At 34.9% G+C, this 23,277-nt stretch overlaps 1 protein-coding gene across 13 annotated transcripts in view; it reads left to right on the top strand.

Moving 5' to 3' along the window:
• The window catches only part of DACH2 (dachshund family transcription factor 2), a 647,423-nt gene that overhangs the window by 613,997 nt on the left and 10,149 nt on the right, over positions 1-23,277 (top strand). For 7 of the 13 annotated variants that reach the window (XM_035288191.3, XM_002763051.6, XM_078363418.1 and 4 more), the window contains 4 exons: positions 11,834-11,982; positions 12,108-12,255; positions 16,002-16,148; positions 17,466-17,531. In XM_035288191.3, coding sequence (XP_035144082.1) covers positions 11,834-11,982; positions 12,108-12,255; positions 16,002-16,148; positions 17,466-17,531 — 510 coding nt within the window. Of the gene's footprint in view, positions 1-11,833; positions 12,013-12,107; positions 12,256-16,001; positions 16,149-17,465; positions 17,532-23,277 lie in introns of all 13 variants that reach the window. The other 6 variants (XM_035288190.3, XM_008989565.4, XM_078363417.1 and 3 more) reach the window with 1 other exon arrangement.

Consider the following 23,277-nt stretch of genomic DNA (forward strand, 5'->3'; position numbering starts at 1 on the left):
TCAAACTTCTGGTTCAAGCGATCCTCCTGCCTCAGTATCCGGACTAGCTGGAACTACAGATGCATGCCACTGTACCAAGCCCAGTGCCTCCTTATTTTAGCTATGACTAAAATATCAGTATATATTCTCAGTGATTGTGTGCATGAGCAAGAGAAGGTGATGGCTAATGAAAATAGAATTGTACATAATTGGTACTGTGGTAACATGAAAATATGAATATGCATAGATTACAAACAGGTATAATTGCATACTTATTCATGTTCATATTTTAAAAATGTCAAATCTGTGTAATTAAGTGCAGACTCCTCATGAAAGAGTTTAATAGGAGTGAAAAATTGTGAATGTTGTGTAGACTGCTTTCCCAAATTATCTGTGATAGTGTTGCTCTGATTTTAAATTATCTTTAATTTTTAATCTTAATCATCTCGAAATATCTTCTTTCTACCTTTCTTGGATACAAGTAAATCTAATTCTAATCTATAGAATTCATTCTCAGAAAAATATTTTCCTTTTCCTTGTATAGGCTCCAGTTTTTTACTGTTTTGTTTCCTGAATCTATGTTACAAGTTGGCCAAATATGCATATTTTTCTGCACTGTAAATTAATTTTCAGAACCTCTATGTCCATAAAACAGACTGGTTGATGTATGTGTTTAATTTTATTCAATTTCTAGAAGCTTTGGTGACATGCTTAAAATTAGGTAACATTTTTGAAATGATTTTTTGAAATCTGAAAAATAGCTAGTTAAAAATTATATTGTGTTAGGATACAATATTATTAATCTTGTGACAGTAGTAAAAATTAACCTTTATATGGCCCAGTGATTTTTTTTTGGAAGTATGATTCCCACACCAGCAACTGTAGCATCAAATGGGCACTTATTAGAAATTCAAATTGTCAGACTCTATTACCTACTGAATAAGAAACTCTGGAAGTGGGGAATGTCTATTTAAAGGACATTCAGTTCATTCTTACGCATGATAAAGTTTGAGAACTATGCTCTAAAGTGCTGGATGAATAACCTGCTCCCTTATCCCTTCCATTGACCCTCTCTACTCAGATAAGTTAACTAACCAAATGTGAAAGCAGAGATTTTTAAATTTGGCACCTGAATTGCCAGGTTAGAAGAGTAAATTTCCCTTCCTGATTTATGCCAGATTAAGAAGGAGGCTTCTTTCTTGGTTGATTAAAAAAAAGACTGGATGTCTCCTGGCAGAGGAACAAAAAGGGAAATCTGCTTTACAGCCTCTTCAGTCAGCCAGATGCCTGACCCCCAGTAAGACTTCTAAAAGCAGACCTATATTAGAATCCTGAGGAATTTGGGCAACAGGGCTGACTAGACACAGTCAGGTTGAAAACTGCCACTGAGGGACAAGAATGACTGGCATACTCCTAACAGATTTCAGAGGGTAGGTATAAAGGCCATTTTACAAATGAGCCAGAGGGACAAAACATTATCACCTGGAAGGGTCAGCTAATTTATGGAAATACGTGCCCTCCCCGCTCCATCTATCCCAAACACATGTCTTTAAAACAGCAGCTTTCTTTCTACCTTATGCCATTCCCAATCCTGCCTCTTGTTTGTCAATTTATGATGCAAACTGTTATAATGTTACTCTACATTCATAAAATGTTATCTTTTGTGCAGCCTTTTACACAGAGGTACCCAGGCTGGTTTTCTGGAGAAGGGACTTGTACGTGCCTCTGGTGCTTTTTGGTTGTTTATATCAGAAGTTCTTGTTTTTCTTTTCAGATTTTAGGTCAAATTCTAGTCTCTTTCTGGAACCTCAGCATTTTTGTATTTCTGGGCTATACAAAATACAGAGTTACTACAAAAAAATCAGTCAGGTCTGCTTTATCTCTGATATAATAATAGATCATCTCAGAGATGATGGGAAAGTATGTGTGTGGGACAGAAAGGTTTATGCTTTAAAATGTTTTGCTCAGAGGACTATGCTATGTACACAAGTTCAATAAATTTACACTAGGCATTCTGTGACAACTATACAAGCTATTTTTCAAAATTGTAAAATTTCAATATGTCACAATATTTGTAGATTATAGTAATCATTTATTTTATTGGAGAGACTAAGAGTTGACCAGACACTCTTTACCTCCATCCCCTTTCTTCCTTCATTCTACCACATATTTACAAATAAATAAATTCTATATTGATGTACAATATTGTGTTTTTGAATAGAAATAAATAGTGGAATCAATCTGATGATTAGAAATTTTACAGGGCTTTAAAATTACCAGCCTGCAGATCCAATATCGTTGCAAAGGTTATAGTTAGACACATGACAGTGACTATTCTAGATACTGAGTACACAACAGTGAACAAATAAACAGACAAAAGTCAATGCTCTCAAAAAGATTAAATTGTACTGGAATAAAATATTTAATACAATAATAAATAATTGCTTGAGATTGTATATTAAATGGTGCTAAACTCTACAGGACAAAAGAAATCATCTCAATGGGGCAGAAATAAGGGGCACACAATTGCAGCATTGAATAGGATGATCAGTATAGGTTTCACAAAGAAAATAACATTTGAGCAAATAATGCAGGTGCCAATCCCAAATGAAATGCATAAAAACTCTAAAACACACCTTGTAAAGAATTTTGTTAGTTCTAAATTAGTATTTAACTTTTTTTCTCTTATTAAGGTTATTACATTCTTTACAGTTTGAATATCCCTTATCTGGAATGCTTGGGACCAGACATGTTTTCTCTATTGGTCCATTCTTGCATTGCCATAACAAAACACCAGAGATTGAGTAATTTATAAAGCAAAAAGTTTTAATTGGCTAATCGTTTTTCAGGCTGTACAAGAAATATGATGCTGGCATCTGCTCAGCTTCTGAAGTGGCCTCAGGAAACTTTCATTCATGGCAGAAGGCAAAGGAGAAGCAAGCCTGTCTTGCCACACATGTTTAAATATCCAGATCTCATGAAAACTGACTCACTCACTATCATGAGAACAGCACCAGGAGATGGTGCTAGACCATTCATGAGAACTTTCTCCCAGTGATCCAATCACCCCCACCAGTCTGCATCTCCAATACTGAGGATGACAATTTGACATGAGGTAGGTAATGACACAGATCCAAACCATATCATTCTGCTCCAACCCTTCACAAACCACATTAAAAAATACAATCATGACTTCCCAACAGTACCCCAAAGTCTTATTCCAGCATTCACTCAAAAGTCTGCAGTCCAGAGTACCACCTGAGACAAGGCTAGTCCCTTCTGCCTATGAGCCTGTAAAACAAAAAACAGTTACTTCCAAAAAACAAAGGAGGTGTAGGCATTGGGTAAATACTCCTATTCTAAAAGGGAGAAATTGTCCAGGAGAAATAGGCTACAGGCCCCATGCAATTCTGAAACCTAGCAGAGTAGTCATTAAATCATAAAGCTCCAAAAAAGTATCCTTTGACTTCCTGTGTCACATCCAGGATACACTGATGCAAGAGGTGGGCTCCCAAGGCCTTGGGCAGCTCTGCTTCTATGGCTTTGAAGGATTCAACCTCCACAGTTGCTCTCAAGGGCGTTGATTGCTTGTGGCTTTCCCAGGTGCATAGTGCAGACTGTTGGTGGATTCGTAATTCTGGGGTCTGGAGGATGGTGACCTCCCACCCCACAGCTCCACTACTAAGCAGTGCCCCAATGGAGACTCTGTGGGGGCTCCAACTCCATATTTCCCCTCTGCTCAGCACAAGTAGAGGTTCTTCATGAGGGCTCAACCCCTGCTGCAGGTGCCTGGGGATCCAGGCTTTTCCATACATCCTCTAAAATCTAGGCAGAGGCTCCCAATCATCAACTCTTGCACTCTGTGCTCCTGGAGGCTTAACACCACATGGTAGCAACCAATGTTTATGGTATGTCTCTCTGAAGCATCAGCCCAAGCTGTACCTGGGTCCCTTTTAGCTGTGGCTAAAACTGGAGTGGCCGGGATGCAGGGAGCAGTGTTCTGAGGCTACACAGGGTTGTATGGTCCTGGGCCTGGCCCATGAAATCATTTTTTTCCTCTTTGGCCTCCAGTCATGGGATAGAAGGTGCTGCCAGGAAGGTCTCTGAAATGCCTTTGAGGCATTTTCCCTATTGTCTTGGCTGTTAACTTTTAGCTCCTCTTTACTTATGCAAATTTCTTCTGCCCACTTGAATTCCTCACCAGAAAATGGGCCTTTTTAAAGCAGATGCTGGCATCTGCTTGGCTTCTGGGGAGGCCTCAGGGAACTTCCAATCATGGTATAAGGCAAAGGGGAGGCCAGGCGCGGTGGCTCACCCCTATAATCCCAGCACTTTGGGAGGCCGAGGCAGGTAGATCACAAGGTCAAGAGATCGAGACCATCCTGGTCAACATGGTGAAACCCCGTCTCTACTAAAAATACAAAAATTAGCTGGGCATGGTGATGCGCGCCTGTAGTCCCAGATACTCGGGAGGCTGAGGCAGGAGAATTGCTTGAACCCAGGAGGTAGAGGTTGCGGAGAGCCGAGATCACGCCATTGCACTCCAGCCTGGGTAACGAGCGAAACTCCGTCTCAAAAAAAAAAAAAAAAGGCAAAGGGGAAGCAAACGCGTCTTAAATGACCAGAGCAGGAGGAAGAGAGAGACAGGGAGGTGTCATACACTTTTAAATAACCAGATCTCATTCATGAGAACTCCACTCCCACGATCCAATCACCTTACACCAGGCCCCATCTTCAACATTGAGGGTTTTTGACATGAGATTTGTGTAGTGACACAGATCCAAACCATATCGTTTTTGATTTTGGGTTTCTCAGATTTGGAACACTTGCATATACATAATTAAATATGTTGGGGATGGGACTTAGATCAAAACATGAAATTAATTTAATTTTCATATACACCTTATAAACTCAGCCTGTGGGTAGTTTTATAAAGTGTTTTTAATAATTTTCTGCATGAAACAAAGTTTTTGTCGTATTTTGACTGTGATCTGTCACATTGTGTCAGATGTGGATTACTCCACTTGCGCTTTAGTATCAGAGTTCAAAATGTTTGAATTTTGAAGCATTTCAGATTTTGGATTTTCCAATAAGGGATCCTCAACCTGTAGAAGGGGAAATCTAGTTAACTGTCCTTTCATTGAGATTTTCCTACATGAAAATATGAAAGGACAGTGCTTCCCAACCAGTATTGACATTTGGCCAGATAATTCTTCGTTGGGATTCCAGCGGAAGTCAGGGGGTAAAGGGCTTTCCTATGCTTTGTGGGGGGTTTTGCAGCATCACTGGCCTCTACCACTAGATGTCAGCAGTACATAGTCTTGACGATCAAACATCTCCCTAACTATTGCCATATGTGCCCTGAGGAGCAAAATTGCTCCTGGTTAAAAACCACTGACCTGTCTCTTCAGGCCTTTCATGACTAGGAAAGTAAAAGTGGCATAATTTAAGGTGAAGCTGGTTACCTAGGGAAGTATATTTCCAAACATGGTGTATAATGGGGTGTTAATAGATGCTAGGTTGTCAAATATATGACTATATACCACTTCTGTAAATTTTCAACTACCATTTAATTTATTTAATAAACACTTATAATGCATTTATTTTGTTCAGGAATTAGTCCATTAATTTTGGTAATAGTAGCTCATTAATATTTATAACAAACCTAAGAAGTAGATGTTAGTATTATCCTACCTTTACAGCTAAAGAAACTGAGGCATGTAAAGGTTAAGTAACTTACCCCGGGTCGTAAAAATCATAGAGCAGGGATTCAAACCCAAGCAATCAGGCTCCAGTGTATTTTGTTCTTCATTATGCTCTCTGCTTTCTATCTTAACATACAACATATGTTAATATTTAGTATTAGCATTTTAATCAATAAAAAATTTATTATGGAAATGAGTTTTGGGGAAACAGGTGGCATTTGGTTACATGAGTAAGTTCTTTGGGGTGATTTGTGAAATGGGGTCTGAGATGTCCTGCTTTAAAAGATTTAGGAAGTTAAAAAAAAAGGAAAACTGTGCCCTGTGAAATATGAGTTTTAGATAAATGAGAAATAAATTTGTAGTCTAAAGATGTCCCATGGAATATTTTGGGCATAACTATATTAAACAATGATTTTCTCTTTATCTGAAATTCAAATTCCACTGAGCACTCTGTAATGTACCTAGCAATCCTAGCTTTAAGGAAAATTGTTAAATATTGTTTAGACCAGTTTTTGTCAACACCAATTGCAGCAATGAACCTTTTCTTGTTAGAACACCTAATATCATGTGGAAGTTCTGTGGGGCTTTATTCTAAGGGCAATGGGAATGTCTTTCAGCTAGAGAGTGAATAGATTACTTTGAGGGTTCATTCTAAACTACAGTGATCTCTCATTTGAACTCTTGGAGGCAAATAACACTCTATGCCACATGAACAAGATTCAATCTTAAGTGTCCACTTTCTTTCCTAAATAATGTATCCACACCTTAATGACAAGAACTAGGTACCATACTTCTTCCAAACGTTTCACTGGACATAATATTTGTTATTGGAATAATACTTTGCCTGAAAGATGATTGAATTCTAATACATAATTTATAAAGGATCTTGTTGTGTGAAATTGCTAATCTAAGGATCCACAGCAAATAGGCATAATTGGTATTAGAGTATCTGTGTCACTTTCTCAGGCTGGTAGCCCTTTATTTCTTTGGTACCAGCTTTCTGTTTTCATTTATCTGCATTATTTTTATTTCATTTCCTTAAAGAAATACAACAATTTGGGGATCAAGCTTTTCTTTTCCACATTAGATGATGGCAGCACTTGAGGAGTCATTGAAGTTATGTAACCTTCCTTATATCCACGCAAGTCACATTACACAGCAGTTGGTCATTTTATTGCTGTAATTGTTCCTCAGTTTGTTAGAGGGAAGCAGGTGTCTTGCTTGTCCTGAATGTAATAATAATAACATTGACAAAAAAGAGTCCCTTGGGACCACTGTCTTTAGAGAAAAGTTCTCAAATAAAATAATAAAGTATAATTTTCTTGTTGAAGAATAAAACTGATGACCTGGCAGGTAGCTACATTTTTCTACTGCTGGGTTAATCGGCTAAGTTTATATTCCTGTATGTCAATCCTTAAAGCCCAGAGGAAAGAAGAAGCACTTAACTACATGAAAAAGTGGGAAAATAAGCACTGGAGTCACGTAGAGAGTCTCTAGCAGCCTGAACTTAATTTTCTGGGTTATTTTTCTATTTTGAGCATTCACTATATGTATTTATCTTTTTTCCACAAAAGTTCTTGTCAATTTTTATATCTGTTCATCTGGGATCTAAGAAAGAAATTAAAATGAAGAGCTTATTTACTAAGTGGATTCCCTAGTGCTACTATGAAGTATGGCAGGTTTTAACAAATAGGGTTAATAAAAGTGGTTTCCACATTGCTTCAATAACTGGAGAAGTCACTCATGTCCTTGAATAGATAGCAGTTCTCCTATCTTTACTTTGCGGTTTATACTATTATGTTCTATGTGCTGATAAAGGTTTTGATATGTACATTTTGAATATCAGCCTTTTAAATTAAAGTAATCAAAGCCCTTTTTCCTGGGGTTAGAAAGAGACGCTCTTATTTAACCAGTATTCTGTGTTTCTAGTACTTGCCCATTTAAAACTGTATTGCCAATTAGGATTTTTCAACCCTACCTAGTACATTCCTACATAACTGCACTTATTTAAATTCTGAGCAAAATTTAGATGCTGTTCAGATGTGAAAACATTACAAGATTGAAACTGATCTAATGCATTTACCATTCATTTTGTAGCAAAGGAGTTAAAAAGGAAAAACATCTGATGAATAGTTTGACAGCTTCCTCTTGCATACACTAAAAGATAATACACTTCTACTAGTTTGGGGGCTATGATGGACCTTAACATGCAATGTGACCTTGGTCTGAAAAGCATGTTTGGTTAGCACAGAAACTTAATCATAAGAAGTCATAAGGAGAATCCTTCTTCTTTACGGCCCTTTTTCTAGGACTAGGAAATTTATTGCTTGTAGGACAGGTGGGATATGAACAATGGGCCAAATAGAGTCCAGGGTTATCTCATCCATGTTAAAACTGCTGCTGAAAATCGATGTGACCTCTGCTACACTGTCATCCCAGTTCCCACCCTCTGTGTCCTATTTGTCTTTTGATAGAAGCTTAGATCCGTGTGCTGTCTCTATGTGTCTCTCTTGGGCCAGATTATCAAAATGAATCATTGCCTGCATACCTCTTATATTTCTATTTATTTTCCTGGTGTTGACTAGGTCTGATGAAATATGATTCCTTTTGTATTTGATCCTCACTGCAGCAAGCAGCACCTGATTCAGCTGTGTCTATCTCTTTAAAGAAGAGTAATACTATTTTGAAACTCCAATTTACTGTATAGCAACATTACAAACCATAGACCATGCTACCTGTCTTCACCATCAATAGTAATTTTCCTTTCAGCCAATTTAATGGCATTTTTTTCATCTTCAAATAGAAGACTTCCAATAAATTTAATGTAGTTATAATTTTGTTTTATGCATACTGAATGTATTGCTTTCCTTTTCAGGTATCTTGTTTGTAAAGTGACCCTCAGAGTCTCGCCACTGAGGTTATACATATGTGTAGGTGATATGTACCAATGAATTCATTATTTTAAGAACTCTATCCTTGACACAAAGCATTTATTCAGGGAAATGATTATGTTGTCTCCGAATCAGCAGGAAGTCAATGTTCTAACTGTGTAGCACTTCATTTTATAATAGTAGCTTTCCCAGCTATATAAATTAATACTTAAAGATTTATAAGCCTCAATATAAACGTACAGAACCTTTCCAGCTATTATAGATGTTGATATATCATCATCATAAAGTCATTCCATCCACTTAATGCACTCACATTAAGAAGAAAAAATATTACTTAAATATAGACATCAAACAATGCAAATGAAGCATAACACTGTGTGGTTAGTTATTGAGAAATGTACCTTAGAAACATTAGAGGTGCTGCCTAAGACATGTTTTAATAGTGCTTTTATGAGAGAATACTTCAGACGAAACCATATAAGCTGAATAAGGTCACAGAATTTGTGATAATGTGCTGATTCTCTCTGGAATAATTTACCTCTTCTAAACCTACTACTGACTTTACCAGAAAATGTAAATGTCTTATAAGAGTATAGGGTTAATTTTTAAATATTCAGATTTATGTAACTAAAGAGTATGAAAATAAACTACAAGTAAGTTGTAGAAAACACTTGCATCTGGGAACAAAATATTGTTTTTAAAGTTTTACTAAAAAGTAATTCCTGGGAAGTTATGTTGGGGTTCAGGGGAGCCCCCTCAGTTCCCCTGAGAAGACATTTCTCCAGTTCTTGGTCTCCTGCCCTCCCAAGAATGAGAGAGGGGACCACCGCGCAGTGCCCAGTAAATGCTGGACTCAAAAGTGTTTGTATAAAGTGATTTATTGAGAGAGAGAGAGAGAGAGAACAAAACAGGAGAAGGAGAGAGAAAGAAACAGCTAACTCTCACACTGAGTGAGAGAATCCAGAAAGATGGAATTCAGGAGAGGAAAGCAGCTTCCACACTGAGTGGAAGGGAATAGAGAGAGATAGAGTTTAGGAGGGAAAGACAGGCGTCCATGAGAGAGTGTGGAAGGGGACTCCAGAGGGAAAATCCAGGAGAGAGAAAGATGGCTTCCACAAGGGAGTGTTCGAGGAAGGGGACCCAAACATGGAGTCTGAAGGGGTGTAGAAGAAAGGACTTTTAACCTGGGAAGAATCCCCACCTTCTCTAAGACCCCTGGCCAATGAAAGGAGTTCCTTAGAACTTCCGCTGGAGTGATTGACTTTTTGTTTCTTCCCGCACCTGCAAAACTTAAACCGTTAAATTTCCCGGATAGAGAGAGAAGGGAGGGGGGCATGGCGCTGGGAAGTTCTTGCCCTTAAAACTACGTGCCCTTGTGGACCCGGAAAAAGAACACATTCCCTCAGTTACTCATTATAGCTTTCTGTGCTAAAGAAAATTAATGGTATAGTTTATGCATTTTATTGAATTATTTAAGGTCAATAAACAAATATGCTAATATTTGGATTCAAGCAGTGTGAAACTGTTGACTCTAATATAATCATTTAGCATTGTTAAAATTCCTATTGGTTTGAAAAAATAAAAAAATTAAAGGTTATATATATTAAGAGTCTTTTATTCGGAGATGGTACTGCGTAATCTCACTGAAGTTTCCCACAAACGGATGGCCCAACTTTGCACACAAGAAATTCCACAGCAAACGAAAACTGTGAAATCAGTGGGGTTCAAGACTGTGCGCACTATGTATGTAGACTGCTTACAGTTGAAAAATGAAGTCTTAATACATGACAAATCCATATTCCATATCTACAGGAACCGGAACCAATGGACATTTTTTTGTTTGTTTCCAAACCATGTGAAATTGGTTATGTCTAGATTCAAGCCAAGTCTTTTTTTCTTGAGCGAGTCTCAGAATATATGGAGTCGCTGAAATTTTTTTCTGACCAGACAGATGTATATTTTTCAAACTTTGCCTATGCCCTCTTACTGAAATTAAGAGACTCCAGTGAGCAGAGAAACTCCAGCGAGCAGAGTAACTGTTTGAGGTGCTATGATTCACCCCAACATGCACTGGGGTTGTACCCAATTAAGAGTAGCTGAATTTGTTTTGTTAACATCCCAAGATTATCTCTCTTTGGCAATTTCTTTTTACATATGCAGTTACAGAGGAAAATTTATCAAATTCATACAGGTCATATGAAAGATTGTCAGCTAGAATAACCAAGGATTCAAGCTTCTCAAAGTAGGAGGGGATTCCCTTTATAATAAGGTGTATCTGTTTGAAGCAAATATAAAACATTTATAAACAAAATTTCTACTCATATCTCTTTATTGAGTAATGAGAATGTTGAAGAATACAACATAAAATAGAAGGGGAGAATAGATATAACTTGTAATAGATATAACTTGGTATTTTCTGATAAGGAATAGTTCATGAAATAAGAAGTAACACTGGAAACAATCCAAATATTCATCAACTAGAAAATATTTAAACACAAGGTAGAATATTCCTGAAATGAAATACTACTAAGCAATAAAATAAACCACTGATACCTGCCACAACATGGATAAGTTTAAAAAACATGCTAAGAGAAAGAAGCCAGACACAAAAGACCATGTACTGTAGGATTCTATTTATATGAAACATTCAGAAAAGGCAAACTTTTGGAGATAAAGCACATTAACGGGTTCTAGGGGCTGAGGTAGAAAAGAAGATTAACTGTAAATGGACATGAGGAGTCTTTCTGGGGGAATTGAGCTGTTCTAAGATAGATTTGTGGTAATGATTGGACAACTCTGGTAATTTACTAAAAATAAAGTGTATACGTAAAATAGGCGAATTTTATTGTATGTAAGTTATGCTTCAGTAAAGCTGTTAATCAAGATAAATAAATTGATTGCTAGATTAATAGGTTTAGAGGGAAAAGATAAAATGTTGCTTATATTTTTCCAAGAAGTGATCTGAATATTTAATTTATAGATATTCATAAACGCAAATGTCAATTGTATGTATCTTAAGTTTTTTTCTTCTGGTTTTATACCTCTTTAGCCATAAGCATTGTTTCATTTTAACAAGTTCTTTACTTAAATACTTGTCTTCTGAAATTAGAGGCAGCTGGAGAATATGAGTACTAATTATGAGACTGTCAATCATTAATTATATAAACAAAATCTTTGTATATGCCTAGTAGAGGTGTCCTAGTGAGACTTTTGATCTTTTATTCTGTGAACCTTCTGATACTAATTTTGTTTTTGCAGAAGAGGTACCAGTTCAAATTCCAATAATGAAGTCACCCTTGGACAAGATACAGCTGACTCCTGGGCAAGCATTGCCCGCTGGATTCCCTGGACCATTCATTTTTGCTGATAATCTGTCCTCCGTGGAGACTCTGTTGACCAACATTCAGGTCAACAATATTTCTATAAACAAAATAAATGTAATACAAGACATTAGCACCTACATATATTATTTTATATTTGATAAGTTAAAACAGATAAGATGAACTGCATGTCATTTCCTGTACTTTGACAGGGTCTACTGAAAGTGGCTTTGGATAATGCTCGCATCCAGGAGAAGCAGATACAACAAGAAAAGAAGGACCTACGACTTGAGCTCTATAGAGAGAGAGAAATTAGAGAAAACCTTGAAAGACAACTTGCAGTTGAGCTTCAAAGCAGAAGTAAGTTTTACAAGTTCAATTAGAGAGTGAATATTATTTCGGATGTATTTTCAACACTAATAGAAATATTCTTTGAGATATCTTGGAATTACTGAAGAAACAATGATAAGCTAAGAATTAGGTACTAGGTATAAGCCAAAACCTAAGAAATTGTGCCATCTCTCTTATACTAAAAGAAAATGAATTATGTCTGCACTTTGGGCCAGTTGTAGATTTGGAAACATGAATATTTTATTATTATCTCACAATTTCATAAAGTTCACCTGAATATAGATAATCTAGCAATTCCTTATATATGAAATGTTTACTCTTTGCCAGGCACAGTGTTAGATTTTGGGATTATAACATGAATTAGAAGAACAGTCCGTGTTTTTTAGGGATTTATGTTTCAGAGAGCTAGTGCAACCGTTTACTTTGAAAAGAAAGTGGCAAAAGCAATCATGCCCAGTCAATATGATTATACAGAGATTGGGTAGTTAGTTTAGTTTGCTGATGGTGGTTAAAGTCTTCCTGATGCTACCGTCTGAATCTGAATGTTGAAAGACCAGAAGGCAAAAACAAAAAAGCTTGTGTAAACCTGAGTGATTTGGGCATTCTAGGCAGAGGTATCAGTTAGCAAAGCCTTGAGCACAGGAAACTTCACACATGGATAACTAAATACAATTTATTATAATGTCTTTGAGGTTTTTGAAGTGATTAGTGGGACACGATGGAGAAAGTTGGGAGTAGAAGCTGAATTATGAAGGACAATTTTAACCATGTAAAAGTTTGGACTTTATCCTCTAGGTGATGTGAAGCATTAAAAGATAAGCAGCGGAATGATTTGATTTTTTTTATTGCATTTTAGGTTTTGGGGTACATGTGCGAACATGCAAGATAGTTGCATAGGTACACACATGTCAGTGTGTTTTGCTGATTTCAATTGGATTGATCACTACCATGCTGGGAATAGATTGGGGGAGTACATGTAAAACTAAATAAAAAATATGCAAAAAGAGATTGCTGTCATCCAGGCAGTGATGAAGAGGACTGAATTAGAGTAGCAGAAGTTGGGATGGAGACAAAAGGGAAAGAATGAAGAAATTCAGAATTGTTCACAAATAGAATTAACTTTCCAACTAGGGGTAGCCACTTGATTATCTATAGTAATGAATAAATGAGATTAGTTTATATCAAAATCACAGAAAGTTAAAAACCTCACTTTAGTCAATAATTTCTACATCTTCCCGATATTTGTCATAAAATACTAAACTGCAGTAAAGATGGCATTTATGAATTTCAGCTTCTTTCCCTTCCCTGCTTACTCTTCTGTGGAAGGGTCACAAAACCTAAAATTAGCAAAGAGTTAGAGTGGAAAAGACAGGAAAAGAAAGGAAGTGAAAATCCATAATCTAAATATAACTTCCTGAACAAAGAACGATGAATACAGTTACATGAAATCTACTAACTTTATACTAATTGAAAGTAGCATATTTTACTAAGAAATTTGTTTTATAAGATGGAAAACATACTATATATGTTCCTTAGGGCCTAGGAATCACTGGTTTCATTCAAAATGGAAATTTAGTCTTTGCATTTAAAAATAATTAAACCTATTTTGCTTAACTTGTCAGATTCATTAAATACTACAAAGCAAAGACTAAACGATCTTTTTAAACTTTGGAGAAATTGATATATTTCTGATATTTGGTATGCAAAATAGACTACTATGATTAACAGTCATAATTTACATTTCTTTAGTCGAGAGTTTCTTAATACTAAAAATCCAAAAAATTATATGTTGAACATAATAAGATTCTTAAATTGGCTTATGAAAATCTGCTACATACGGTAAAATTGGCTTGTAACTTTTAGGGATCTATTTACTTTGATTTCTGTTCACTGACTTTTTATAGACCCATCAGGTCTGTATTTATAATTCATATCTATTGTCCTTTAAAAATTCTTTAGACATGGCAGGTATAATACTGTATCTATTGTCAAATTTTCTGGGGAGTATTTGTATTTAATAAATTTAGCGTTTATCATAATATAATAATAATGATACCACTAACACTATTACTATCATTATTACTACTACTGTTATTATAATGACTACTAATACTACTAGGGTTAATGCTTAGCAAGTGTCTACTATGTAGCCCAGCACTTTTTTCAGCATTTTATATGTAATGACTATCATAATTATGGAAAACTACTCTGTTATCTTTATCGATTTATAAAAACTATGTACTTAATCTCTCCGAATCTCAGTATTCTCCCCATTACAATAGTTGTTCTAGATAATTATTAAAGTTTCTTTATACTTCCTTAAAGATCTCATACCCAGTATACCCTACTTTTTATGACAAAGAGTTTACTCTTTGCCTAAAGTCACATGATGGAAAAGACAGAGGGGAAATTGATATTATGATTACAAAGTAACATCTCTCCAAAAATATAGTAAAAATACTGTGTTCATCTGTGTGTGTGTGATATGAATGTATATTATTTATATTATGTATGAAAAATATATGTAACTACATATATAAAAATACAGATAACTACATATAAAACTATGTACATATTAAAATAATTCCTATAACTTATTTATTCCAATTGAAGAAAGCAATGTTCCATACTTAGAAAAACTTTCTACCTAATTCTTTTTTGGTTACTAGTCAGACTGTGTTACTTGGATTAAACACACTTATACAACAATATTCTCTGCAGATTAAACACTTAAAATCATACAAATTAAAATCACACAATCATACAGAAACCTTGGAGGTCACCTACCATGGTCCCCTAGCCAACTATATGGTCCTTAGGCTTTGAAACAAATACCTATGTGATCTTTGGTCTTCATGCTTTGAAAACTAGTAGCTATGTTGTTTTGGGTAAATTTCTTGATCTGTCAAGGACTCAGGTTCTTCATCTATAAAATTGAGATATAAGTGTTTTTCTTACTTGAAAGTTTGTTGTTTATATGATTGGCAGCACAGTGGATTTATTTACACCAGCATCACCACATACCCACTAGTAATGCATTGCACTAGGACATTAGGATGATTACAATGTCACTAGGTGATAGGGATTTTCAGCTCCATTATAATCTTATGGAACCACCATTGTATATGCTATCCATCATTGACTGAAAAATCGTTATGCAGCCTATGACTGTACATACATATACAGAGAAAGAGCAAGAGAGATGCAGAGAGAGAGAGAGAGAGACTGATGATATGCATATTAAACAGATAGATATTTGCCTTTACAACTGGTAACATTTCAGAGAAATGGACACTTTCCATTTTCAGTTTTAAAGATTATATTTTTCAACCTAATAGATATTTTCAGGACTTTTGTATTTTGAAATATGAATAGTAATAAGCAACCTGATTAATAAGAATATCTCTTTAAGAGAATTAGAAAATGTTTAATGAATCATTAAATGCATAGAGAGTCAAAATAGAAGACAATTCTTTACCACCACTGCCACCATTATACAAATGCACGTGTATTACAGAACATACAGTCTGAAAACATGAAAATAGAAGTCAGTTGTGTGATTGAACTACAATAAATAAAGTATTCTTTAAACCAGCCTAATAAAAATTAGGACAAAAAGAATGCTGATTATATGTCAAGTGAAACATTTCCATATCTCTCTATATCTATCCCTGCATCTGTGTTTTATAATTCACCAAAACTGGCATCCCTATTTCATTGGTCAAATCTTTGCAAACTACCTTTTTACATTTCAGCTACCATGCAAAAGCGCCTGAAGAAGGAGAAAAAAAACAAGAGAAAACTGCAGGAAGCCTTGGAATTTGAATCAAAGCGCCGGGAGCAAGTGGAGCAGGCACTTAAGCAAACCACCACTAGTGACAGTGGCCTGAGGATGTTAAAAGGTAACATCTGATTTGGACTTTCACACTCAAGGTAAACAAAGCAAAAATGATTTAAGAAAAAATAGAAGAAGGAAAAAAAAAAGAGAGGAAGGCAGGAAGAAAGGAAGGGAGAGAGGGAAACACAGACGTATTTTGTCCAGGAATGATTAAAAATCAATTTGAGGCCAAGTGTTTTAGGTATGAATTAAACTCAGTCAAAATAATCACTGTTTGGGAGATACAAATAGCCTTGGAATAATAAGAAATCCTACTGACTTTTGCAGTAGAAGCAATTACGCTTATAACCACCCTGCACCTAAAGTGTAGCTGCATTAGGTCCACTCATGTTAGAATATGCTGATGCTTGGCGAACTGCATTTTGATTATCTATACAGTGCTTGTTCCTTTAATGCAGATTGCATCAGTGTTGCCATGCTTAAGAAGTACTGGGCTGAAGAAACCTGTTCTAAGTAAATCCCTGCAGATTCTGTAAAAGGAGGTGCTTGAATTATGAAATCCCTTAATTCCAAACTTTTCTGATTCCATTTGTAATTCTGAGGCCACATAACATTGTTTCATCTCACTCAAACCCAATTTCAAGTAAATATGTACACAAACAGAACCTTTTTACATCAAAATTATTAGCTTTTACCTGAAAAGCACAATCATAAAACATTTGCCCCTAGAGCCAGTACTGCATAAAGAACATAAACCATGATGAGTATTTTGGTATTCACTTTTACTTACTATACATACAGTATATATATTTGTGTGTGTGTGTATATATATATATATTTGTACACTATATATGTGTGTGTATATATATCATAGATATCTATATTATATAGTATATATATCTGTATATATATTACACTATATGTATGTGTATGTGTATGTACATATACATATGTGTGTGTGTGTATATATATATATATATATATATATATATATATATAAAATAGATAATATCATCTATCACATCTTACAAATGAAAAATACACCGTGGGGATGGGGGCAAGTTAACCTGATAGCCTTAGAGGGATTTAATGGATAGACTATTTCCCTAAGATTTATTTTTACAGAATAAAAAAATAGGAGTATTTGTAATATACCTAGAAATATAGACTCCATTGTAAAATTCAGCTACAGTTGTTTATAATTCTCCCTCCTACCATTAAAAATGAACAGACATACAACAAACAAAAATGCCACCCAAGGTCTTATGTCATCTATAGGACCAACTCCAGTAAGCCAGTAGAGTTTTACTGGAGTTTTCCCTTTTAAGTGGAATCAGAAACCACCTAATTGTACCTTAATCTTGCATGTCACTTATTTCAGATACTGGAATTCCAGATATTGAAATAGAAAACAATGGGACACCTCATGATAGTGCTGCCATGCAAGGTACAGTCAATTGCAAACTTCTTTCTATAACTGCTTAATATGTAACCCCTGGGGATGAAGGGGGATGAGCTCCTGTGATGATGCTCTTTATCTACACAAAATAAGTATGTTTTAACACTTCTTACTTTATGACAATGGAAGCAATTTGCAGTTTTTTGAGAAAAAATACTTTATAGCTTTGAAACCCCAATAACCATGGTTACATAGGGACTAATAATTTTATATATACAATGTGAGCAAATACATTTAGCTGTAAAAAGAATGCACATTTGTATGCCAGGCATATTCTAAAAATGCATAAATGTGAATGTAACGTACCTGTTAAAAGTGCACAATACCATAAGGTATTTTTGTAATTTCACCACTCTACTGTTCGTAAAAGCCACAGATACAATCATTGTAATCTATCAAAATTTTAAAGGTTTTTCAGACACATTTTTTTTATCTTTTAAATTTTGATATTAAACTTAGCAGCCACTTAAGTATGATAAACAGAACACGACTTATAATTAGTGATTTACATGTTGTCACGAATGCTTACATCTTCAAAAATATTTGACATTATTTAGTAGTAAAAAAACATGAAACTAATCAATATAGAGTCTCACTGGAGTACAAAAGCACATAAAAATATGAGTTAAATGTGACCACTGAAAATTTCCCAGTGTGATTCCAATGCACTTCTAGTCTTTTGCATGCAGATTACATTTATTTTCACATTTATTGTGATAAAATGCTTCACTCTAATAAAAAAAGAACCCTTCCATGAGAAAACAATTTCCTAACTTTGAAAAATGAAGACAACTATGTGTATGTTGCTTGCTGGAATTAATCAGTGCTTTTCTACTGTGTGATGAATGGATCTACATAAAGGCAACAGAACTGGATGTGACCAAAATATCCATTTGGGTTCATCTGAGGGTCACCATTTTATGTGGTAGCTTCATAAATTGTTTTACATGTAATTTTACAAGTCATCCTTATAAAACCATAAACGTTAGCACTCATGGATGCTCTAGTGATGCCTGATTCTGTTGCAGCTGGGTAGACCTAACTAATGCACTAACAATGTTAGGTGTAAAAACATGCATGCTTACCTCATTCAACGAAGCTTTTGCTGTTTCTTATCCATTTTTTGCTTGCCTTTTTTAGTCCCTCCTCTTAAAGGCTGTGTCTATATGAGCAAAACCAATTCGAATGGGATTCAATGTTTGCCCAACCAATTCATCACAGATAATTCATTAAGAAGTGTTCCACTAGTTGTAGCCCTGGTATTTGAGGTTGCCATGATATACCGGCCCCATGGTTGAGATGAATAGCCTAAAGCGTTTGATCCCTTCTGAATCAGTGACACACAAATATAGACATAGTCTTTAAGGAACATCGAACTTGATTGTGCCCTGCTTTGAGTGAGTTTAAGGTCAGCTTTGAAACTGGAGAGGATAATCCGAATACACCACTAGTGAGTTTTATCTTTATTATCCTTTAACCCTGTACCTCCAATTTATTACTGATTGTTTAATTTATATGATACCTTTAGTTCATACTAGTAACATTTTTCTTAACTGTGAGAGAAATACGAGCTTTTGAATTGTCTTGAAGTTATTTCATTTCCATATAACAAATAGTGATATTTTATTCGTGGGCAGTCAATTAGGTGATATAAGCAAAAGGTAGTTCCACCCTTCGTTTCCAGATTTTTTATGAAGTCTACCAAGAATGGCTTTTGCATATTATACTTAGGAAAGGACACATTTAATAATTGTTTTCACTGTGCATACCTTTAAAAAGTTCTACAAGTTTTTAATTGCTGAATATGAGAGAATTAGAGAAATCTTAAAATGACTGAGATGGAATTTATTTTAAAGCAATGAAATTGATTTTTTTTTCCAAATTAAAAATTTCATTGTCTAGTATTTGTGTTTGACATTGTCTATATATGGTAAAATATGGTAGGTTAATAATGCTTCATTGGATGTCTTTTACATTACATTAAATAAGCTTCCATGTAAATATGATAAATATGGAAAAAATGTACATTATCCCCTCTCTTAGCACATTTAAGCACTGTAAATGATAAATTCCCTCTTATCACCTTATGAAAAACTAGAGTTAATGTCTTGTGTTAATATGACAGTAGAATCACAATTTAATCAAGAAAAGTTTTTAGCAAAAATGTTTTATTCTTTTAGCCAGGAAAATAGGTGCCTAAAATATCGTCAGAACTAATCTTAAATAGAGTTTACCAAATCAGGTCTAATAATCACCTAAAAATCCCAATGATTTTGCCTATTATTTATAAAATAATGAAAACAGTACTTTTGAATGTATCTAAGAAATTCAGAAAATTGTGTAATGCTTGGAAAACATGAAATACAAGGTTAGCCATTGATTTTCGATTCTTCCTAACAATTTTCGTTTTGTGAATTATAGTTCTTTTTTACGACTTATTTTGATATTGTTTTCATCTTTTCCATCTCCCTTGAAACCTATTTTTTTTTTTTGAAATAGAATTTCGCTCTTGTTACCCAGGCTGGAGTGCAATGGCGTGATTTCGGCTCACCGCAACCTCCACCTCCTGGGTTCAGGCAGTTCTCCCGCCTCAGCCTCCTGAGTAGCTGGGATTACAGGCACTCGCCACCATGCCCAGCTAATTTTTTGGATTTTTAGTAGAGACGGGGTTTCACCATGTTGACCAGGATGGTCTCGATATCTTGACCTCGTGATCCACCTGCCTCCCAAAGTGCTGGGATTACAGGCTTGAGACACCGTGCCCGGCCGAAACCTATTTTTTAACTTGAAAGATCATTTCCTGTAATTATGAGGGTCAGTTCATATATGACAATATAATGCCATTTCCAAAATTCATCTCCACAATTCCAGCATCAGTAAAGTGCTTTCTCTTTCAATTGTCAATAGCGCTGTTAGATAGAAATCTATCATTCACTTACTACTCTCACTTTGAAATTTAATTGATTCCACTATGACATCTCCTTAAGAATTTAAAAAGCACTTGGAAAAATGTTACATGGCCCACTCCTGGAAGCAAAAAGTCATATCCAGTTTTATGGTAATTTCCACATGGGTTTTAGTGCAGACAAACTGCACATGTACCAGAAATCTTATAAGATTATATATGTACACTATACATATATTGTGTATATATATATAATGCAGTACATATAATATATATATGATGCATTATATATAATTCATTACTTATAATACACACAATGCATTATATGTAATGTCTTATGTATATATAATGCATCTCTTCAGCTTAGTTATTTCATGTCTTTTATGCTTTGAATGTTGTTTGACAGAGAAGATAATATGCATAGACCAAGTTTCCATAAAAGGATATCTATATCTTTTGTATTTTTGGAGTTTACCATAGCATCTCCTACAGAATGTTTTCTGGTGATCACACATGTATACATACTACTCCAATGGTTATGTCCATTATCTCTAGAGATGAAGGATTTGGTGAAGCATTTGTGCTAATGTCACTGCATCCGGATTCCTATAACACAGTTGAGGGCCTGCAAGATAGTACATCAACCATCTTATCAACCAATCCCTGTTTCACATAAAATAAACATACTGGGTGTCATTAAGTGCAACTTCAGATCAATGATTTTTTGCAAACGACATTCAAGTGCCATTTGCGTAGTGCATTTTTGCTGATAAAACCAAATTAAATTAGCGCAACTACAAGTGTGCTGATAAAAACTAAAACTGAACAGCAGTACCATTAGCTAACAAAGTAATATTTCTTTTTACTGCTTTCTGCCATTTAGTTATTATCCTATTGGAAATCTAATTATAATCCTTTTACTCCCTAGTCAAACTTCACAGTTTTTGCAAGCTTAGCACTGACAAGTGATTTCATTACATTTGATTGCCTGCGCCCAGATTGACTTAACTTCACTTGGAGACCTAAAAACCCACTCGGTTTCTCAGATTCCCTGTTTGCACATTACTGCAACAGCTCCTTTAATTAATTAGCATGAACAGCAGTAACATGAACTGCTGAACAGAAAATAACATCATTTTATGATCTCAGGGAGACTTACCCTTTTGCATGTTTATACCTTAGTTAACTTTTGTATTACTGTATTTCATTGTTAGTGGCTGATGGTACAGTTGACATGCATGTTTCCTAAATTTTAAAAAATTGAAGTTAACTTCTTAATAATAATAGGTCAAAAAAAAACAGAATATGAAGCTCCTACATTTTAGTAAATAGAAAACTGCCATCGAGAACTGAGTTTACAGTAATAAAATAATAAAGTTCAGGGGAGATAACATCATAAAGTACAAGGTCACTGTGACATACTGCCCCTGCGTCTGCCACTGCATTTGCTTGAGGAAAAAAAATAAACCACGGAATGAGAAACTGTATTTTGCCCATGGAATGTCAATCTCTGTGAATAATTTTTACATTTTCTTTTACGTCTACATGTTTGACAAAGACAAAAGATGATTTAGCACTGGAATATATTTCTCTCTGATATTTTTTCCATAAATGTGGTGGCATCCTAAATAATTTTTTATTCCTTTTGCTACTGACACACTAGAAGTAGATATTAAGTCAAATCAACATGTGAAAAGAAACCAAACTTGGATGTAAAAGTAAACCTAGTAAATGTTTTTTTTTTTTTCTGAATGATTTTTTGCTCAGAAAAAGAAAGAGATCTTATTAAGAGCACACACAGACCATTCAAAGATATAAAAGTCATGATCTCATTTATGCAGTACCTATTGAAGGTGCCACTGAAGAATTAAAAGCAAAAAAGTGTCACTTGACTGCAAAAGCAGCAAATATAGTTTTAACGTCTATTATGTTAAAAATTACAGTTTAGGGCATAATTTAATATCCATACCTTATGGGCTAGAATATTATATATATGTAAAATATGAAATATATATGAATATGTCTATTTTATCAGTTCTCTCAAAATCAATTTGAACAGTGTCTATCCTTCCTTAACCCTACAGAACTCCTTATTATGCTTTCTCTTTGGTACTTTCTAGTTAACCTGAAACAACATTTCTCCAAAGAACTTATGATGCCATGCCAATATTTCCTAAAAGCAATTACCCTTGGGATAAGACTATCAGTGTAGAATTTGGAAGAATAGTAAAAAAAGTGATAGTAAGAGTGTGAAAGGGAGCCAGAAAAGATAAATCACATATGATTTATTGAAATGTATGTGATATGATAAGAAAAACTAAAAGGAGAAAGATAAAATTTTTCTATAGGCATTTCTACACAGTGTGCTTTCCATCTTGCTCTATCTCTAGGGGTTTCACTGACTGCTTCCTACCCTAAACTCATCAACCACTAATTATTAATTTTCCTCTCATTGATGCCTTGGACTGTGTTGGAAGATATATACAAGTACTCTGATGTTCCCATTGTAAAGTAAAAATATTTTCTTATAAAGTGGAGATATATAGCAAGTCAGAGAACAGAGGAATTGTGGGAAGTAGGTCTTAAAAAATTCTTTCAAATGCTTCCTTGAAGAGTAGGATTCTTTTATTTCCTAGAGAAACTTTATTACAATGACCATCATACAATGGGTAAAGATTCTAGCAAACACTCCCAGAGAAGATCCCAGCATCTTTCTCTAAAGCAGCAAAATTCTTTTTCTGTACAGTTTATTAAATGATCTGAATCTTTTTATTTTCTTCCTCAGAATGTATTTTCCCCTTATTTTCTTCATCCTCCACAGGATTTTAT

Source organism: Callithrix jacchus, chromosome X (assembly GCF_049354715.1).
Source record: "Callithrix jacchus isolate 240 chromosome X, calJac240_pri, whole genome shotgun sequence".
NCBI lineage: Eukaryota > Metazoa > Chordata > Mammalia > Primates > Cebidae > Callithrix > Callithrix jacchus.